Source organism: Rosa chinensis, chromosome 4 (genome assembly GCF_002994745.2).
Source record: "Rosa chinensis cultivar Old Blush chromosome 4, RchiOBHm-V2, whole genome shotgun sequence".
Lineage (NCBI taxonomy): Eukaryota > Viridiplantae > Streptophyta > Magnoliopsida > Rosales > Rosaceae > Rosa > Rosa chinensis.
Window position 1 is genome coordinate 50,069,445 of NC_037091.1, and position 18,334 is coordinate 50,087,778.

At 41.0% G+C, this 18,334-nt stretch overlaps 2 protein-coding genes across 2 annotated transcripts; one reads left to right on the forward strand and one right to left on the reverse strand.

The window, feature by feature from the left end:
* The first annotated feature begins 856 nt into the window (after positions 1-856).
* LOC112198296 (60S ribosomal protein L29-1) lies at positions 857-1,570 on the forward strand. Its single transcript, XM_024339391.2, has 3 exons — positions 857-967; positions 1,082-1,185; positions 1,291-1,570. Exons 2-3 carry the CDS (start codon positions 1,084-1,086, stop codon positions 1,369-1,371), a joined length of 183 nt encoding a protein of 60 aa, XP_024195159.1. The 5' UTR covers positions 857-967; positions 1,082-1,083; the 3' UTR covers positions 1,372-1,570.
* A 10,477-nt stretch (positions 1,571-12,047) lies between these two features.
* Positions 12,048-17,042, reverse strand: LOC112200427 (dihydrolipoyl dehydrogenase 2, chloroplastic). Its single transcript, XM_024341458.2, has 15 exons — positions 16,517-17,042; positions 15,633-15,779; positions 15,392-15,526; positions 15,099-15,207; positions 14,831-14,955; positions 14,252-14,377; positions 14,082-14,162; positions 13,768-13,830; positions 13,601-13,675; positions 13,419-13,497; positions 13,227-13,327; positions 12,938-13,051; positions 12,722-12,835; positions 12,515-12,586; positions 12,048-12,429 (listed from the first exon to the last, which is right to left on the reverse strand). The coding sequence occupies exons 1-15, from the start codon at positions 16,832-16,834 to the stop codon at positions 12,388-12,390; spliced, it is 1,701 nt and encodes a 566-aa protein (XP_024197226.1). The 5' UTR covers positions 16,835-17,042; the 3' UTR covers positions 12,048-12,387.
* Positions 17,043-18,334: the final 1,292 nt, after the last annotated feature.

The following is an 18,334-nucleotide window of genomic DNA, read 5'->3' on the forward strand; positions in this document are numbered from 1 at the left end:
AGGTGCTGGGCAAGGATGCTAGAAGTTCCACGACCTCAGGGTCTGGATTGGTGCAATGGGAGGTTAACGCTGATGTCTGGTGAAGCCTGGTTCTGTGGCGTTGGGGTTGTGGTTTGGGAATTCTCTCCATGGTGGAATTGTCCTTGGCTTGGATGGCAGAATATGGGGGTCGAGTTTCACAACCTCAATCCCAACTTTACGGTGGCGGTTTCTAGGAAGCTAAAGTCAATTTTGTGGAGATTGAAAGTTAATTGTGGCAGCTCATCTTATTTTTTTAAGGTTTTACTTTTTAGTTTGTGGTTAAGCTTAATAAGTCCCTCCTTTTTTTAGCGAGGGTTTGGGTGTTTTAGTGTAGGGTCGATGCCATTGTTCTAGTGTCATGGTCGTTCTGCTATGTCATGGTTTGGTCTTTTGTTGGTGCTTTTTGGTTATCAACGTGATGGTGAATCACCCTTACACGTGGTCTGGTGGTTTTGCACGTGGTCTGGTGGTTTTGGGTAGCAGTGTCCGAACGGGTGAAAACAGTTCATCTTAATGTTGGTGGCTGGGTTGTATCGGTACATGTTTGGTTGTTACTCATTGTAGCTCGCGGGTATGAGCGTAAAATTTGGTTAGGGGTTAGGTCTTTTTGGCTCATGGAAGTCACTCATATTGACGGTCCCGTAACTGCGGATCTAATGCTATGTAATCTGTTTGGTTATTAATGGAATTTTCTTCTTCTAAAAAAAAAAAAACAAAAAAAACAATGGAACGTTTTGCAATTAAACCCAACTTCATCAAGACTGGACCGAGACCTTTGAACCGAGCCGAACCCAAGCCCAATCTCACAAGTCGGTAAAAGGGTACTTAAGACATTACGTACGGCTAGCTAGGGTTTCACTCAGATATAAAGGACCACCTTCTCGTTTTGCTCCGCCAAAAGAGAAGAAGAACCCTAGCGCAGATCGAAGCCCTCACTCTCTTCTCGGTTCGTCCCGCCTCCCTCCCTCTCTCTCTCTCTCTCTCTCTCTCTCTCTCTCTCTGTGCTGATTCTAATTCTCTGTTCCATTTCTACTTCTAATTGTTTTCTTTTGGATCGCAGAAATGGCCAAGTCAAAGAATCACACAGCTCACAACCAGTCCCGCAAGGCCCACAGGAATGGCATCAAGAAGCCCCAGAGGCACCGCCACACCTCCACCAAGGGGGTAAGCTTTCTATCCTCTCTTCCCAGTTCTTCAATTTTTGTGATTTTGTAGTTTTTTTTTTGGCTCAATTTTTTGATTCTTGGATTTATTTATTTTTGGATTCAGATGGATCCCAAGTTTCTGAGGAACCAGAGGTACGCCAGGAAGCACAACAACACCAAGACCGAAGAGTCGGCCGAGGAGTAGAGCGGGACCTGCCTAGTGATGATGAAGCTCTTCGGGTTTTATTCTGATTAGGGTTTATTATTTTTTGTTTTCATGTTGTTTGAAAAACGTTGATGTTAGTAACATGGTAGTTTGATGTTACTGTACTGGGATTTATGTAGGAGCTGGAACTCCTTTTTAATGCTCATTATGCTAAAGATGTTATAAGCTTTTTGGTTAATTCTTCTGCGCTTGATGATTGGTGTTTTTATTGATTCCGATTGAGTGATTTTAAATTGTAGTAGCGGATGCTTATGAATATGAATAGGGTAGTGATTTTTTATTGTGTAGACAGATTGATATTGTTTAGAGTGTGCAGGAATGTCGCCCTGTTATGTAGGCTTAAGTGTTTATTGTTCAGCTAGGTTATTTGATGCTATCTGAGTTTGGTTGTAGCGCGTCTGGGGTTTTTGTTGTTATTGTTAGTCATTCTTGCAAGTTGTCAAGTCCATAGTCTTGGCTAATCTATGATAGCTTGCATTTGAGATCCTCTGGGTTGTGGAAGAGTAGTGGTTCTGAAGTCTTGAGTGATGTCATTTTCATAATTCTGTTACTCTGTGACATTGTATTGCATGTCCACAATTGTCGGAAGATGGATATTATGATGCGAATTTTGTTCATGGCTTTTGAGTTTAGACGGATGTCGTAATACATTTTTCTTTTGAAGCCATTAGTGGTCATTTTGCCAGCAGAATGGCAATGACCTGAGTTTGTAACTGAGAGCTTGTGAGATCTCTAGGATAGGAAATTTGCCTTTGGGAGTGATGGATGTAATTTGTTTCAACTGCCCTGTTTGGATAAATGGTATCAGAATCCATTGCTTATGATTCCTTTCTTTTGATCTTATTGAAAGGTAATTTTAGAGTTCTTGCAAAGCCTTATAGCTTATAGCAGAGGCTCAAGTATCTTTCATTCTGGATTTTTTTGGTTTTAGAAGCTTCATGTTGCTCTTGTAGTATATCATGTGTGTGGTAGCGGCAGAGCAATCGAGTTTGGTAAGACGGTTGTAATGGATTGACATTACCATTAACCATGCAGTGAAGCACATTTCTATTATCATTTATTAACGACAGAGCTGTACCTCAGTTGGGTATGGAAGCAGCTAAGAAAACATTCCGTTCGCCTTAATTTCCCAGCTCTTTTGAGCTTTAGATCCAGAGGCCTTTATGTTGGCAAAAGAAAGACTCAAAATGCAAATTGGGATTTTCAAAACCAGTCAAAACAGCATGCACTATTATAAAGCCTCTTTTATGAATTATTGTTGTCTAAACTACAGAAACATGTTGTCTAAACTACAGAAACAAGCTTCCGTATGGTAAAATGAACGAAAAAATTTCTCCTTAGCTGCAGTCCTTTTCGACCCTAGCCTCTTCCTTCCGGCATATCAAGCTAGAGCTCGTCCGGCGGTGGCCTGCGACAAATTCACAATGTTGTTGCCGGATGGTTGATGTTTCCAGCCATTGTCTGTGGCTCTTTGGGTTTGCTGAACGGGGAGGGACTGGCAGTGTTGGCAGCTCAACGCATCCAATTTTGCAGGCGGCAAGGACGATTGCAGCACAAGAATTCAGGAAGGTGGTGGTAGTTTCACGAGGCGTGTCGACTTTCTGAGGGCGGCTTCAGCAGTAATAACCCTACTGGTCGGGTTTTCTTATGGGTAGTGCGACTTTGGCTAGTGGAGTCATATGGGAGATGCCGACATTTCTTGAATTATAGCAGCGAGGGTCACGACGCCGTGTTTCATGTTTTAAGTGGTGGGATGGGGTTTTGGCCAGGTCAGCCTTGTTAGGCCTTGGCCTTGGGCTGGTACTCTCCATTAGGTCATGTTAGGCTATATTTTTAAGTTTTTATTTTACATACTGTTATTTTCAATAATTCTCTATTTTCTTAAGAAGAGTTATGCACTTGTGAGCACCTAGGTTGCCTGTAGGTTAGAGGCTTGCTAGTTTTTAGCGAGCATAAATCTACATTGCTATGGTTTCTTTTACACCAAGTTAATGAATTTCCTTGAGTATAACAATTGAGTGCATTGACGAAGGAAAATTCAAGGTAATTTTCTTAGTGTAAGCTAAGATTTATAGTTGTGTAGGCTTTTGAGGAAGAATATACGAGTGGATGGTACATTTTCCCCTTTACCTACTTGACCACAAATATAGGTACAAACATATGGGTGTTTAATTAAATCCAAATTGTGTCTGACCCAAACTCTAGGTTACTTGACCTAGTGGTAATAGAGTTATTAATTAGAGATAATCTTGGAGAATATCTTAGAGATATCCATTCATTTTATGATTATCTTTCCTTGTACAATTCAGATTCTATGCATTGTAATCTTCTATATAAAGAGGCCCCTATTATTAATTAGAATACACAGCAATTTTCTCTCAATTCTCGTTTCTCTAAAACACGTTATCAGCACAAAGCTCTAACCCTGAAACCCTAAATTCGTAGCATTCAAATCCCAGAAACCACCGCCACCCACCTTGAAGCTCTCAACTCCAAGAGTCCAGAACCGGCCTGAAAAACACTGAACCTCCGGAAGTGATAGAAGTTCCTCTGCCCGGTTCAAGGCCTTTCCCTCTGCCTCCAACAGCCATACTTCACCACCAACAGCGCCTCGTCCCCAGATTCCGGAAAAATCACCACCGGAACCGGCCTAGAAACATCCGAACCGCCCTCCTGAAGCCTCTGCGCCCTAAACCACCGCCAGCCCTTCCTCTTACAGCTTATCCTTCTGTTCCGAGCCCAATCCAAAAGAAGACAAGCCCAGCCTAGAAGGAATCCAGCCCTAGGCCCAAAAGCAAAGGAGCAACCCATGGCCCAGAAGAAAGAAACAGGCCTGAAGCCCAATAACTCAGCCCAGAAGCCTCGTCCACGTCAGCATCCAGTCAACTTGCCCCGTCAGCGCCCACGTCAGCATCATACTAACACGTCAGCAGCCGGTGCCACGTCAGCTCCGGTCAACTTTTCCGGCGATCTATTTCGAGGGGAGACCAAATTAAGCCGAACTGTGGGGGTTCTTGCTCACTCCAAGCTTGGAGCTTGCAGAGTCCTCCAAACTTAGAGTTTGTTGAGATGAAACGATCGACCACAATCATCATTGTTTTGATCTAATCCAACCTCTCTTGGAATCGAATTTCTTGGAAGTGACTACGCTCGGAAAGTCCTAATTTCTTGGAAGCGATTACGCTCAGAAATTTGTATTGTTTTCGTGGAAGCCTTTTCGCTCTGAAACTAACACTAATCTTTTGTTGTTTTTCAGGATGAGTAACCTGAACAAGTTGAGCTTTGCTCCACTAGAGACAACAGGCACAAGATACCACAAGTGGGTCCGTGATGCGCGCCAGCATCTTAAGGCTGATGGGATCCTAAGCACGATCCAAGTGTAATGCCCCATACCTTAAAAGTTTTACTATTTATATCTTCATCGTTATTGACCGAGGAGTTGACTTTTTCCTTGTTCGTTGTGTTAAGAAAATTCTTTGAGAATGTTGTAGTATACGGAAAATTGAGTTCGTGGACACGACGTTTGTTTAAATCGGAATTTTTACGGGAAAGTTGTGACTTAAAATATGAGTTACTATTTTTCGCTTGGGTTTTATTTAAGAGGTTTCCATTTAGGGAAGAGAGAGGAAGTGACAGATTGGAAAAACGGGACAAGCCCGAGCTTCCCCTTCTCTTTTTCTTTCTCTTTCGCCGCCGGCTTTCTTCCACCAAAATCGACGCCGTCCGGCCACCTCTGTGCGCACCCCTCACCATGGCATGATCCTCCCTCCCTCCTTTACCTAGATATGTAAGTTTTTCACCTTGGGTATCTTTAGTTTTTGAGTTTTGAAGAGAATTGCAGAAATGGGGAAAACCGGAGTTTGGCTCCGATCTCAATTTTCCGGCGGTTTCCGGTCGAATTTCTTTGGGTTTTGGTTGTTGGTAAGTTGCTGAACGTGTTCCTAACCTTGTTGCAGCTTGTTTTGGGCTGTGGAGGAAGAATTGAAGGTGTTTGGGGACGTGAACAGTAGCGTGAACAGTTCCATCTGAGTTCCTGAGTTTGGGTTTGGAATTCCGGCTTTTTCTGCTTGTTTTGGTTGTGATTGCAGGTATAGAATTGTTGGGGGTGTTGTGGAGATAATTTTGAGCTAAATAGGTTGACCGGAATTGGATTTCACCTTTGAGTTTTGTGTTAAACTTGAGGATTGTTTGGTTTGAGTTTTTTTTGGAATTTTGTTGTAGTTATTGTTATTTTGGATATTATGGATTATAAATTTTATGGGTAAATCTCTTGTTAATTTACTATTAAGGTTATTGTGGAATTGTTCTATTTTGTGGAGGAGTTTGGAGTGGAGATTGTGTTTTGGAAAAGAAAATTTAGAGAGGAGTTGAAATTTAGAGATGGAATTGTGAGTGAGAAATAAGGAAAGCTAGGAAAGAATTTGGAAATTTTGGAAAGGATATTATATTAGAATTTGGTGATTTATTATGGTTAAGGAATTGTAATCTAATTGGCTAAGTTATCGGAGCGATCCTTGTGAAGGTTAAAGATTTAATGAGGGCGTTGAGTTGTAAAGAGATTTCCGTATTCGAGAATTTAATCCCAAATTGAAGTGTGGGAGTTTTATAACAATTTATGAATAACGGATGCTTATTCCGAGGGGAATGAGTTGATTTTGAGAGTATTTCCGTATTATGGTTAATTATATCCTATTCAATTGTGACAGGACGTACTGAGCCCTCGAGCGAGGAGGACACGGGCAGGCGGCAGGATTAACTGCGGGACTCACTAGTGAGTGGACTTTTATTTTGTTTAAATAATGTATGCAGCATGATATTAAGTTTTCAGTTGGTTTGTTATTTGAGAAAATGTGACTCTGTGGAAAGTAAAGGATTTAAAAAGAAAGCAGTTGACAAGGAGGCCAGTTTTGGGGCATGCGTATCTTACCTAGTTGGCAGTCCCTTCTAGGTAATAGTCTGGTTGGCAGTCCCTTCCAGATGACATGAGGTAGTTAGTCGGCAGTCCCGTCTACTACCTGTGGCTAGTTGGCAGTCCCAACTAACCACCGCCTCCTATTCCGGTTGGCAGTCCATTCCGATGCGTCATCTGGGTGGCAGTCCCTCCCAGATGGCATGAGATGCCTAGGAAGCAGTCCTTCCTAGTCATCAAATGAATTTTCTTGGAAAAAGGATTGAGTTGGAAATTTTTATGGAGTCTCGCTGCATGTTTGTTTTGTTGAAAAGAGAAATGGGGAAGCATACCATAAATTGTTCTGATTCTTGTTTCGGTTTTGTCCACTCACTCTAATGGATTTTATATGTTTTCCCCTGGGCCCTTCGTTTTCAAATGCCCAGATTTCAGATTTGCCGAGATCGTGTCCAGGCTCTAGAGACTTTGGAAATCAGCGCTTCCGTTTTTGTCAGTAGGTTATTACTTAACCACCTTGTATGATATCGGCTTAGTTATTAATGTTGCTGTGATAACCCTTTTTAAATTTGATGGATGTTGTTGCTTACGGAGGTTATGTTGGGATTTGTACATTCCGAATGTAATATACGTGCTTGGATTGTAAATATGGAATTGTAGGTTGAGTAGAAGTTAAAGTTTTAATCTTGTCCAGGTTTGTGAATTTTTGGGTAGCCCATATTTAGGGGAGGTTCTGCCGAATTTTCGGTAGGATTTCGCTTAACGTGGGCCCTGCAGGCTCATATCCAGGTAATTGGGGTGATTCCTGGGTCAGGTCCTGTCACCAAGAGCCAAGTCAGAACATGCTTACTCCTTAACAAGCTGCTGCTTTTGAAGCGAATAGAGATACGAGAGAGGCCAATGAAGCTAAAGCCATAATTCTCATGACAAGACACATGAATGACGCGCTCCAGAATGAGTACCTCAATAAGGAAGACCCAAGAAAACTATGGGTAGAACTCGAGCAGCGTTTCAGCAACGTTCGTGACTCCCTGCTTCCAGACTTAGAAGTGAGATGGCATAGCCTCCGCTTCTGTGATTTCAAGTCTGTACTTGACTACAATTCGGAAGCACTTCGTATCAAGTCTTTGATGGAATTCTGCGGGCAGAAAGTCACTGATACGATGTTGATCGAGAAGACTCTCTCTACCTTCACCGTCTCTGCATTTATGATAGCCAAGAACCATCGGATTGATGTCAATCCCGGATGCTTCACAAAATTTCATGAGCTTATTGGAGCCATGAACGTAGCTGAAAAGCACGACAACATACTTGTGAAGAACTAATTATAGTCGCGCCCCTAAGGGAGGGCGCTAGGAGCGAAACCTTAAGGAAATGGATTATTCTGGACGTTCTGATCCATATTCTGGCTCCAAAGAGGAAGGAAATCGTCAAGATAGGCGTGCACAGAACCGTAGAGGTCAACGTGTGAAGAGAGAGAGAGAGAGAGAGAGAGAGAGAGAGAGGCAGAGCCTCTGGCTATGGTGGTGGACCCACCAAGGATCATAGCCGTCCCCAACGCGCCCTAGGAGCGCCTCGATCAAGGGAGCCTGACCATGATGATGTTTGTCTTCGGTGTTGAGAGTTCGAACATTAGGCTAAAGCATGTAATGCACCCCAGAATGTTGCTAATGCGTACAAGACGTATCGTGAAGCAAGAGAAGCAAATTACATGGAGCAAGAAGATCAAGATGATGATCTTGCTCTAAGGGTTGAAGACTTCAAAGGCCAAGATGCAGAGACTGGCGATTTTGATTAAGTATTTTTATTTTCCAAGAGATGTAACAGGCAATTGCCATATATTTTTGTAGTAGATGCCAATGGTTTAGTCTTTCTTCAAAGTAGGCTCACCCAAAATAAGTGTGACATCTAGGAAGGTTCTGAGATTAGTGGTACTTAAGCCAGCCTTGCTCCACCGACATCTCTCTACTCACCTGGTCACATTTATTTTTGGAGTACCGAAAGAAGTTAGACGACTACCATTGTTTTGCATTAGCTAGTATTTTAGATTAGATTTTCTTTGGTCAAAGAGACAATGATGTAACTTTGTTGGCTTATGAATAAAATTTCGAGTTCTTTCATTATGACTCCATTTTGATTCTGAACATATTACTTTGTGACTACGATGATTGGGTCATTAGTATTAATTCAAGGACATGGAATAGCCCAAGTTACCCCTGCCAAATGTCACCTTGATTACTGTCACAAAACTCTCTATGCTCCTAGGGCAAATCGCACCTATGAATAGCCAAGGAATTCCATGCAAAAACGTATATAGAGAACAGAAATGAGTTCCTTTGCGACACCTCTAATGATTGCGAACAAAGGCGCATCTTAGAGAAGTTTATGTGTCTCTCTAGTGGACTCTATGTCACTATTTGAGCTATTAAATCCAATAAATTTATGAGAGAATATCTCTTGCATTTAGACACATATTGGCTTTGTCACGACATGATAGGTTATCCTAGTCATGATATGATGATCCGTCTACTAAAGACTTCACATGGACATCCTTTCTCTCGAGCGAAACGAAGCATGAATCAAAAGTTGATTCCTGAACTAAGTGTGACTGCCGCTGCCGTCCACCACCACCCTAGGGCTAGCACAGTCCCTATCCATGACGCCATGGATGGCGCCCATCATGGTGATGACGCCTTAGATGATGATGCGATCACCAACTTTGCTTCAAATAGCGTTTCAGACGCTCAGGCCCAAGCAAAATCCTCATTGGTTGCTTCTACAGCCACTCGCTCGTTTTACAAAGCTTGTTCCTTAAGGAAGTTAGGACTGAGACCGTCCTATGCAAATGATATAAAAATACTCATTATGTTCTTACATAGAGTCCGTGGGGACTCTGTGGACTAGTTCAACCAACTCGCGGACATTTAAATATCACATGATGTTGGTTGTCACACAAACAAGCTGGTCACGTGTTGTGCTATTGTCCACCTGTAAATGTTGTTTATGCTACACTCTTAGCACATATTATATGACAACGGGCTCATTCTCCGGATCATCCTATTCCGTCAATTGAATTTGACGATGCTAGAGAGTTTACATCAAAGACTTTCGATGGTTATTGCAATGGGACCGATGTTGGACATCATACTCCCATGAACACACCCAAAGGATCTTGTGGAAACGACTACGATGGTAGTCCGGACATTGGTAATGCGCACCAATCTCCTTATATCCTCTTGGGGTGATGCAATATCGCATGCAACTATGCTAATTCGTCTACTACCCACTACAACTCAATCTACATTTGCGTTACAGCTAGTGACTGAGTACAAGTATCGTACTTACGCATATTTGAGCGTGCCAATTGGGCCGCCACAGCGCTCTGTGATGGGTCTTTACAGACGAATGGGAAACTACGTTGGATTTGAGACTCCAACAATCGTCCGCCACTTAATGCTCTTGCTAGGCGATCTCCTTACCGCTAAATCTGCGGATGTCATTTTGATGAGACAATCTTCCAGTCGTTAAGAGGAGATAAGAACACGAATGTTCAGCAGGAACGACATGAATTATAGTGGTCTGTCCCCACTATGTCTCATCTCGATCCCTGTTAAAGTGACGAGATCACACAAATATGCTGCAAACATGCCTGCAAGGATGGACGTCCCTACGAAAGAACGTAGCGTCACTCTACATGGAGGTAGGCATAGCGCCAACGCCAAAGAGAGTGGCACTCCGGCGTCACAGGCCATGGCCCCAACTAGGATGCGTGGAATGCCCGTGGGTTCGAATGATACTTTGGCACAACTCTATCCTTTGATCATTCATACTGAAAATCCGTCTCATGAGAATCTTCCGGGTTATGGTTATCGTTGAGAGACGCCTCAACGTCAGAACCTATTCTTGAGAATATAGAGCTCTATGAAAATTACACTAGTGTACATGAGACGTGGGATAGAACTCCATCATAATTAATGATGTAGTTGCTCATTTCATTGCGCATGAGTTTGTTGAGTCTGATGATATAGAACAATCAGTTTGGTAGTTTCCGAATAACTGAACATGCAGCTTACAAATGTGGTCACTACGTATCTCTATGGGGATCTAGATACGGAATATACATGAAGGTTCATGGTGAACTTCATTTACCCAAGTCAAGTGGCTCTAGACCACAGAGCGCGTTTACAACAAGGTTGAAACGCTCACTAAAGTGATGACTTGATTGGGAAGGGATATGCCCGCGCGTTTCCATAACAAGTTTCGGATTCTATCGCAGTTCATGTTGGACATAATCTTCATTGGAAGCCCTTAAAGAGTTAAGGGAAACCGCTGAATACTTGAAATCCGAGTTTGAGATTAAGGATTTTGGGAGAACACAATTATGTCTCAGTTTGAAACTTGAGCATCGTGTTAATAGATGCTTAGGCATTTTGACAAGGTCAAACCTTCAAGCACCCCCATGATCGTCCGTAGTCTTGATCCTAAAAAGGATCCTCTTCATCTGCAGGATAATGAAGAAGATGTGCTAGAGGCAGAAGTGCCTTACTTGAGTACAATAGGCGCATTATTGTACTTAGCTTAATGCACAAAACCGGACATCTCATTTGTCATGAACTTGTTAGCTAGATATAGCTCTACGCCATGAGATTGGTGTAAAAGATATCTTTCGGTACTTGAGATGTAAGATTAATATGGGCTTGTTCTATCCCTACAGAGAGATGATGGATTCGGACCCATCACACACTGGGAACTCCACCAACACTGGCCTGCGTCCACTATTCCCATCCCAAAACGACATGTGTTTTGGAAGGTTTTGCTGATATTGAGTATCTCTCTAACCCACACAAAGGTCATTCCCAAACTAGTTAAGTGTTCACCATGGGTAAGACCGCGATATCTTGAAGGTCTACAGACCTAGTTGCTATATCTTTGAACAATGCAGAGATTATTTCTCTTCACGAAGTGGTTCGTGAATGTATATGGATTGGATCCATAATTATGCATGTTCGAACAATTGTGGTTTGAAGTCTACCACAGATGAGCCTACGAGCATATAGGATAATGCTGCTTGTTTTGAACAAATGAAGCAAGGCTACATCAAACAACACCAAGTATAATCAGCAACAACAGACTCTCCTCAAGATCAAAGTGAACTAGGTTCAATTTGAGGACAGTGCGGCAGGCTCGCTCACTAAGTCATTGCTTAAATTCCACTTTCGAGAAACATGTTGCTAGCATCATTTGTGGAAGTTATCTGAATTCCCATGACCGTAGTCATCAGGGGGAGATATCTACATGTATGGTCTCGAAACGTGAAGGGTGTGTTGTGCTCTTTTTCCCCTTCGACCGAGGTTATTTTTGTCTCACAGGGTTTTTGTTACTCGACAAAGTTTTTAACGAGGCAACGAGAGAAGCACCACGTTTGGGCGACACAAGGGGCAGTGTTTAAGTAAATCCAAATTGTGTCTGGCCCAAACTCTAGGTTACTTGACTTAGTGGTAATAGAATTATTAATTAGAGATAATCTCAGAGAATATCTTAGAGATATCCATTCATTGAATGATTATCTTTCCTTGTATAACTCAGATTCTATGCATTGTAATCCTCTATATAAAGAGACCCCTATTGTCAATGAGAATACACAACAATTTTCTCCCAATTCCTATATCTCTAAAACAATTGACATTATTTAAAAGTGTCGCGCGCGGGAGAGGAGAGAGAAAACCTAAAATGATTTATAATTTTATAGTTGAATTAAGCCCAAAACAGTTATTTTGCATTTAAATGGTGGTGCAAGTGGAAATACGTTGGCCTAATTCTGTGCATTAGGTCAAAGCCCCTTGAATAAATTCTCTATGTGCCATGAAAAAAACTCATGAAGCCTCCATGCTATAACCATTAAACATACAAGTATCTCTTCAAGCACTTTAACAAAACTACGAATCTCGACCACGGCTGATTCCCACGGGTCCCCACTTTTCTCTGGGTGCTGATCTCTTCTCTCCTTGTAATTTTCCATGTAATTTGACTTTCTGAAACTTCCTATCACAAGCAAATATCTTCAAAATTTATACCGAGTATTGAGAACCTTAGACTGCGACTGCTTGAGGGCTAGAAACATGCTCTTTAACCTGCCCCAAGAATTAAAAAGATATGTGGGTAAAGACATACTGCAGATATGCAGAGTGAGGTGAAAACTGAATGTCAGCAACTCACCTTTGCTGACTTGAAAAGTTCATCAAGCACTTCAGACAAGGTAGGATGTGCATGGACAGCAAGTTTGAGATCCTGCAAAATCAAAGAAACAGTAAGTAAAATATATACAAACTCAACAACTTAGCTGTTTGAGGAACATTATCCCAAAGAAAATTCTACAAATGAAGGTATGTGCATTAACACAGTAGCTTGAGGACAGTTGATTACTTGAATGCGTGTTCCCAATGCTATTGCATTGGATGCCTCGTGAATCAGGTCTGCAGCATGCAATCCAAAGATATGAACACCAAGGATCTCTCCGTTATCTGGTCTGTATATCAACTGCACGAAAACAAAGCAGTACAAACATTGTCAATCTCCAAAATAGATAACAACGAAAAAGGACAATTCATTGACCACGCCAGCCATAAGACAGAAAATCACCTTAGCAAGTCCCTCTCCTTCATTTTCTGCAAGGGCCTTTGTGTTGGCCTTGAAGCTTGTCTTGGCAACACTTACTTCAAATCCCTCCTTCTCAGCCATCTCCCTTGCTTGGGGCTGCAAATTGTTATGTTCAGTTAAAACTATCAAAGTTCATAGAAACCTACTAGATCTCTTATTTCACAACTAATCCTGGAGAAGTAAAAAGGAGAGTAAATCCAGGTACTATATCAAAAAACAAACATAAAATTTTGATAGATGTTTTACAATACACATGGCACTACATACTCACCTCTGTCAATCCAACCATACTGATTTCAGGATGCGTGAAGCAAGCTGCGGGGATGCTCAAATGGTTGAGCACGTGGTCTCTTCCTGTGACTTGTTCAACCACTGAAGGAAAATTTATGAAGAGAATCAATTTGAGTTTTGAGAGAGAGAGAGAGAACCACAGGAAAAACAAAGTTGGCTATACTATACCAACCTGAAATGCCTTGTGCACTTGCTGCATGAGCAAGCATCATCTTGCCGTTGGCATCACCAATGCAAAACAGGTGAGGAACCTGATATCCAAAATTCAAATTAGAAATAATTGATAGGGTCTGCGCTCATAAGGAACTCGCAACATTAGGCCAAAAAAAAAAAAAAAACGAATCCACAACCTACCAATTTGCCATTTGCATCTATTACCCTCATGCGCTCATCAACAGGAATAAAACCACGTTGTGTTGCTACATCAATCTGCAGAACAGCAATTTCAAAGATTATTGCTGCAATTTTTCTGAGAAAAATATAACTTAAAACAAAAAAAGTAGTAAGTGAAGATGCCATACATTCTCCAATCCAAGACCGTGTGTGAATGGGGCTCTTCCGGTGGCAATTAATGCTGCATCTACCTGGGAGAGGAATAAAGTCAGGGCCCATAATAATTGTCTTACAAATAACCTTTTATGCCTACGAATATGAATAGCATGTCAACAGGATATAAAAGCAAAACACTCGGGTATCAATTTGGAATTCTAAACATAAGCCTCACTTCAAAACTGAGTTACTAGCAGACTACTACATTAGCCTGTAACTCTCTAACAGATGGAAATATGATCATGATGAAGGTATATATCACATCAGTTCAAACACTATCAGTTACCTCTAGAGTATCTCTTGGTTCCTTGGTCTTTGCGTCAATTAGTTCAATTATGACTGGTTTCCCATCCTTTGCTGGGGTGATCTATAACAAATCAAAGAAGACACGAAAAATTGATTCAACAATCGAGAGGAAAATATTCAGAAAAAAAAAAAAAAAAGACAACCGGTTACCTTGCTTGCAAATACTCCAGTTTGATAGTCAATCCTTCGTGGATTTATTAGAACCCTTTGGGCTAACTTCCCAATTTCAGGATCAAAACCAGGCATAAGCTGATCCAAAGCTTCAATAAAAGTAACCTGCAGAATAGCTTAGTCAACTAGAATGCCTGTTGAGATAAGAACTGCCAAATCATACAAAACCATATCTAAGAAATTTAAAGTAAATAAAAGTTAGGTATGCCATACAGAAGACAATCCATAAAATTAAAACAAATAAATTGTGCTGGAAGACTCAAAGAAAAGTTACAGATTGACCTGGTCAAGGTCTGTATTTGCTGTAAGGCCTAAATCAAATTTCATTGTAACCCTTGTCTCAACCGAAAGTCGTGCCTCATTTCTTAGAGAGCAGTGGTAAAAATATAGACAACAAAAAGGAAGATGCGGTACATTTATCAAGGTTTTTATTGTTATAAGAACCCAAGTATTTATTAAAAATAAATCATTTGCCTCAAATGGTAGATGTGCTCCATTCTTTTGCACAGACTAAGTAAAAGTTCACAATACGAAAATGAAAATTAAAGAAAGAACTACCTCACTTCCAAGTGCTGTATACACATCACTGAACTCAAGACCAATGTAACCACTTCCAACGATAGCAATCCAATCAGGAACAGACTCCAATTTTAGTGCATGGTCGCTGGTAATGACAGTCTTCCCTGCATGTGCATTACACAGTCACTATCTATCCCTTAAACATAGTAACCAAGGGTCTCAAATTAATCAATTTACATGCCTTCTAAAAACCAAACAGGCTTTGATCAACCATTGTATACATGGGAGGGGGAAAGTATATTCTTACCATCAACTTCAATGCCCTTAGGAACGAAAGGAACAGAACCAGTGGCAATGATTATATTTTTTGCAGTTACTACTTTATCCGATGCTCCAACTTTCACCTTTTGAGGGCCCTGAATTGTTTCATTAGAATAAATGTTAGAATAATTATGAGGATACCAGCACTTACAATATTATAGATCGAATTAATGACAACCATGTTCTAACAAGCTCAGCATTGGATAAAACTAGATTTATTGTTCAACTGAGTACCGCAACTTTTGTTCATGTTGCCACAAAATCATACATATGACTTACCAGGATTGTACCAAAACCTGTTAGTATGTCCACTCCAAGCGACTTCATTGAATTGGTCAAACTAGAACGGATTTTTGATGCAAGATTGTTTGCATGATCGGCCACTCCCTGTCTGTCATAACCAGCTGCTGAAACCTGTTGTAAGGCACAAAAGAAGAATGGTAAGACACAAACAAGAATGGTAAGACACATAGGCTGTCACAACTAACAAATACATTAATACATGCATTTCGTGTTTTACCTGCAAACCCAAAGCCTTAAGGTGATGTTCATTTTGAAGCTCCCGCATCCGACCACTAACTGCAAGAAGAGCTTTAGATGGAACACATCCTCTGTTAACACATGTTCCACCCACCACATCTCCCTCTACGATGGCGGTTTTCAGACCCTGCAATTGTTTCATCAAGAGTCATAGTTAGCAAAAAAGGATCGTCAAGATACTAACTGGTACTAGCCAAAGTAAGAGCAGGCAGATCATAGATCAATAATTCCCACAGAAGTATGATGTTATTGTCAGTGTGCAGTCAACCAATAACCACGGTAGTTACTAAGTGACAAATATACATGTAATATATGTATCGCTTTCATGCATGTAATACACACTGTATGTATAGATTATACGGTATCAAACTACAAAGATTTCGTACCTAATGCATTTGTGAATGCACGTTGTGAGTGCAATTGATCGAACAAACAACTTATAGTAGCAGCAGAAGCCAGAAAGAAATAACCATTTCTAGCTAATACAGTTGCTAGGTTAGGGTTTAAGCTAGAAAAGCAACTGATCAGTGATAATCCAGCTGATTCCCAACCTCAGAGCCACAATTTCTTATCAAATTCTACGGCATCAAACTACAAATGTTTAGTAACTACTGCAATTCTTGCATGCACACTGTGAGTGTATTAGATCGATTACAAAGCTCACAGAAGCAGAAGCAGACAGAAATTAACCATTTCTAGCCACTACAGTCTATTCAAGCAAAATCACACACGATCCAAGCTACCTCGATAAGGTTTAAGCTAATAATAGCAACTAATCAATAATAACAACCGAGCAAAATCCCCAGCTCAGAGCCACAATCTCTCAGCAAAATTCAAACGAGTGTCACTGTCAGAAAACCGTACCTTCTCGACAGCGTGGAGAGCAGCGCCGTGGCCGCCGACGCCGGCTCCGATGATGAGCAAGTCGTAGTCGAACGACTTCGGAGGGCTTCCATTATCAGACAAGGCCGTCGAAACCTTCTTGGACCGCGAAGCCACCGCGAGCCGGAAACGGTGCGAGTCGGACTGGCCGAGCGAGGAGAACCCGAAGGCCTCTCGCCGGAGACCGCAGAAGCGGAGATTGATCGGCTTGGAGGGAGCGAGAGGCAGCGTGGACTGAACGACGTAGTTTGATCTGGGAATGGTGGGGGAGAGAGTAGGGAGAGAAAGCGAGGCCTGCATTTTTGAGAGCGAGAGAGAAAAAGAAAAAGAGGGGGATCTAGGAAATGAGAATGAGGGGGATTGGGAAGGGTGGTTAATATGGGAATGGGAGTAAAGGAGAGCCTCGAATAGTCCGTAGAGGACTGAGGAGTTGAGAGTTAGTAGAGAAAGGGACGGAGATTTCAAAGCGCGGCGGATAAACTAGTCCCTGTTCTTTCTGGTTTTCTTTATATTTTACAGCTATATTGATTTTGTTAGTTGTCCGACTTGTCCCGGATGCTAAAATGCGCGCGGCGCCTGTTGTTATGCTTGTGGTTGGAAATGTCGTTACTGGTAATTCTCGGTGAAAATGTAATCGGAGAAGAGATCTCGGTAAACTTAAGGAGGTAGAAGTTATAAATCATCTATGTGGTAATGTTACTGGTAATTCTCGGTGAAAATTTTAATCGAAGAAGAGATCTCAGTAATTTTTTTTTTAAGAATAGAGATCTCGGTAAAATTAAAGAAGTAAGAATTACAAAAGATTTTTATGGTGTGATTTGGGGTGAAAATCAATGTTGTCCTTCGGGTTTGAGAATGTTTGATGTAGTTCATGCGGTTTAAGCAAGATCGGTTGTGAGTTTGTTATAAAAAGTTTCAAAATTTTCAATTTTTTGGTTTGTGGAGGCTCTCTTTATTCTTCTATAGTTGTCTTTGACAAACTTATTGGAAGGTTGTCGTTTGATTTATGGAGGTTGAATGCGGGTCACATTTGCATAGCTACTTTTATTTCTCACTTCTTCTTTTTTTGAGAAAATTATAAGTCTGTTTTAGGTTATTAGTTAATTGAAATAAACCTGTATTATTTTAAGCTATGGTTTCAAGTTTATTTTTAGTTGTCTTTTAGTAGGGATTTTAGTTAGGGCTGTCAATGGGTCGTGTCGGGTTGGATTCGTGTCGGGTCAAAGTATTTGTCGTGTCACAAGAGACAAACCCAAACTCAACCAACTTAATAATCGTATCAAAAATTTAAACTCAAACTCAACCTATTTATTAAACGGGTTACCCGTTTCCAACCCGCTTAACTCATTTAATGTTAGACAAAATGACTCATTTAAGGGTTAACAATGCGACCCATTTAACTAAAAAAATGCATAAATTGATTAAATTCACTAAAAACTCCACAAGACGAATAATATAAATAATTATATATAATTCATAAATAATTAAATCCAATAATTATAAAACAAAATATTTCAAATTGTCTAATCTTATGATCAAATACTCCCAACATCCAAAATTTCAAGAAGAAATATAGCATAATTGGGTTATACAGGTTCACTTCGTGTTGGTGGGTTGACCCGTGGCCGACCCATTTATTAAATGAGTCATGGTGGGTTCACCCACGGCTGACCATCTTTTTAATCATACGGGTTCAACCCGCTTTATTTCGTGCGAGTTTCGTGTCGTGTCAGAATTGACAGCCTTAATTTTAGTGTCTCAGTTTGACATTTGGTCGTAAACTTCATATTTTTGTTAAGC

Bases quoted from the DNA above. Each gene is read 5' to 3' on its own strand.
- LOC112198296 (XM_024339391.2), top strand. From the start codon at position 1,084: ATGGCCAAGTCAAAGAATCACACAGCTCACAACCAGTCCCGCAAGGCC. The intron at 1,186-1,290 runs GTAAGCTTTCTA...TTTTGGATTCAG, and splicing joins GCCACACCTCCACCAAGGGG to ATGGATCCCAAGTTTCTGAG.
- LOC112200427 (XM_024341458.2), bottom strand. From the start codon at position 16,834: ATGCAGGCCTCGCTTTCTCTCCCTACTCTCTCCCCCACCATTCCCAGA. The intron at 15,527-15,632 runs GTAAAACACGAA...GCCTTACAACAG, and splicing joins TTAAGGCTTTGGGTTTGCAG to GTTTCAGCAGCTGGTTATGA. The intron at 13,676-13,767 runs GTATGGCATCTT...GCTGTTCTGCAG, and splicing joins ACGGTCTTGGATTGGAGAAT to ATTGATGTAGCAACACAACG.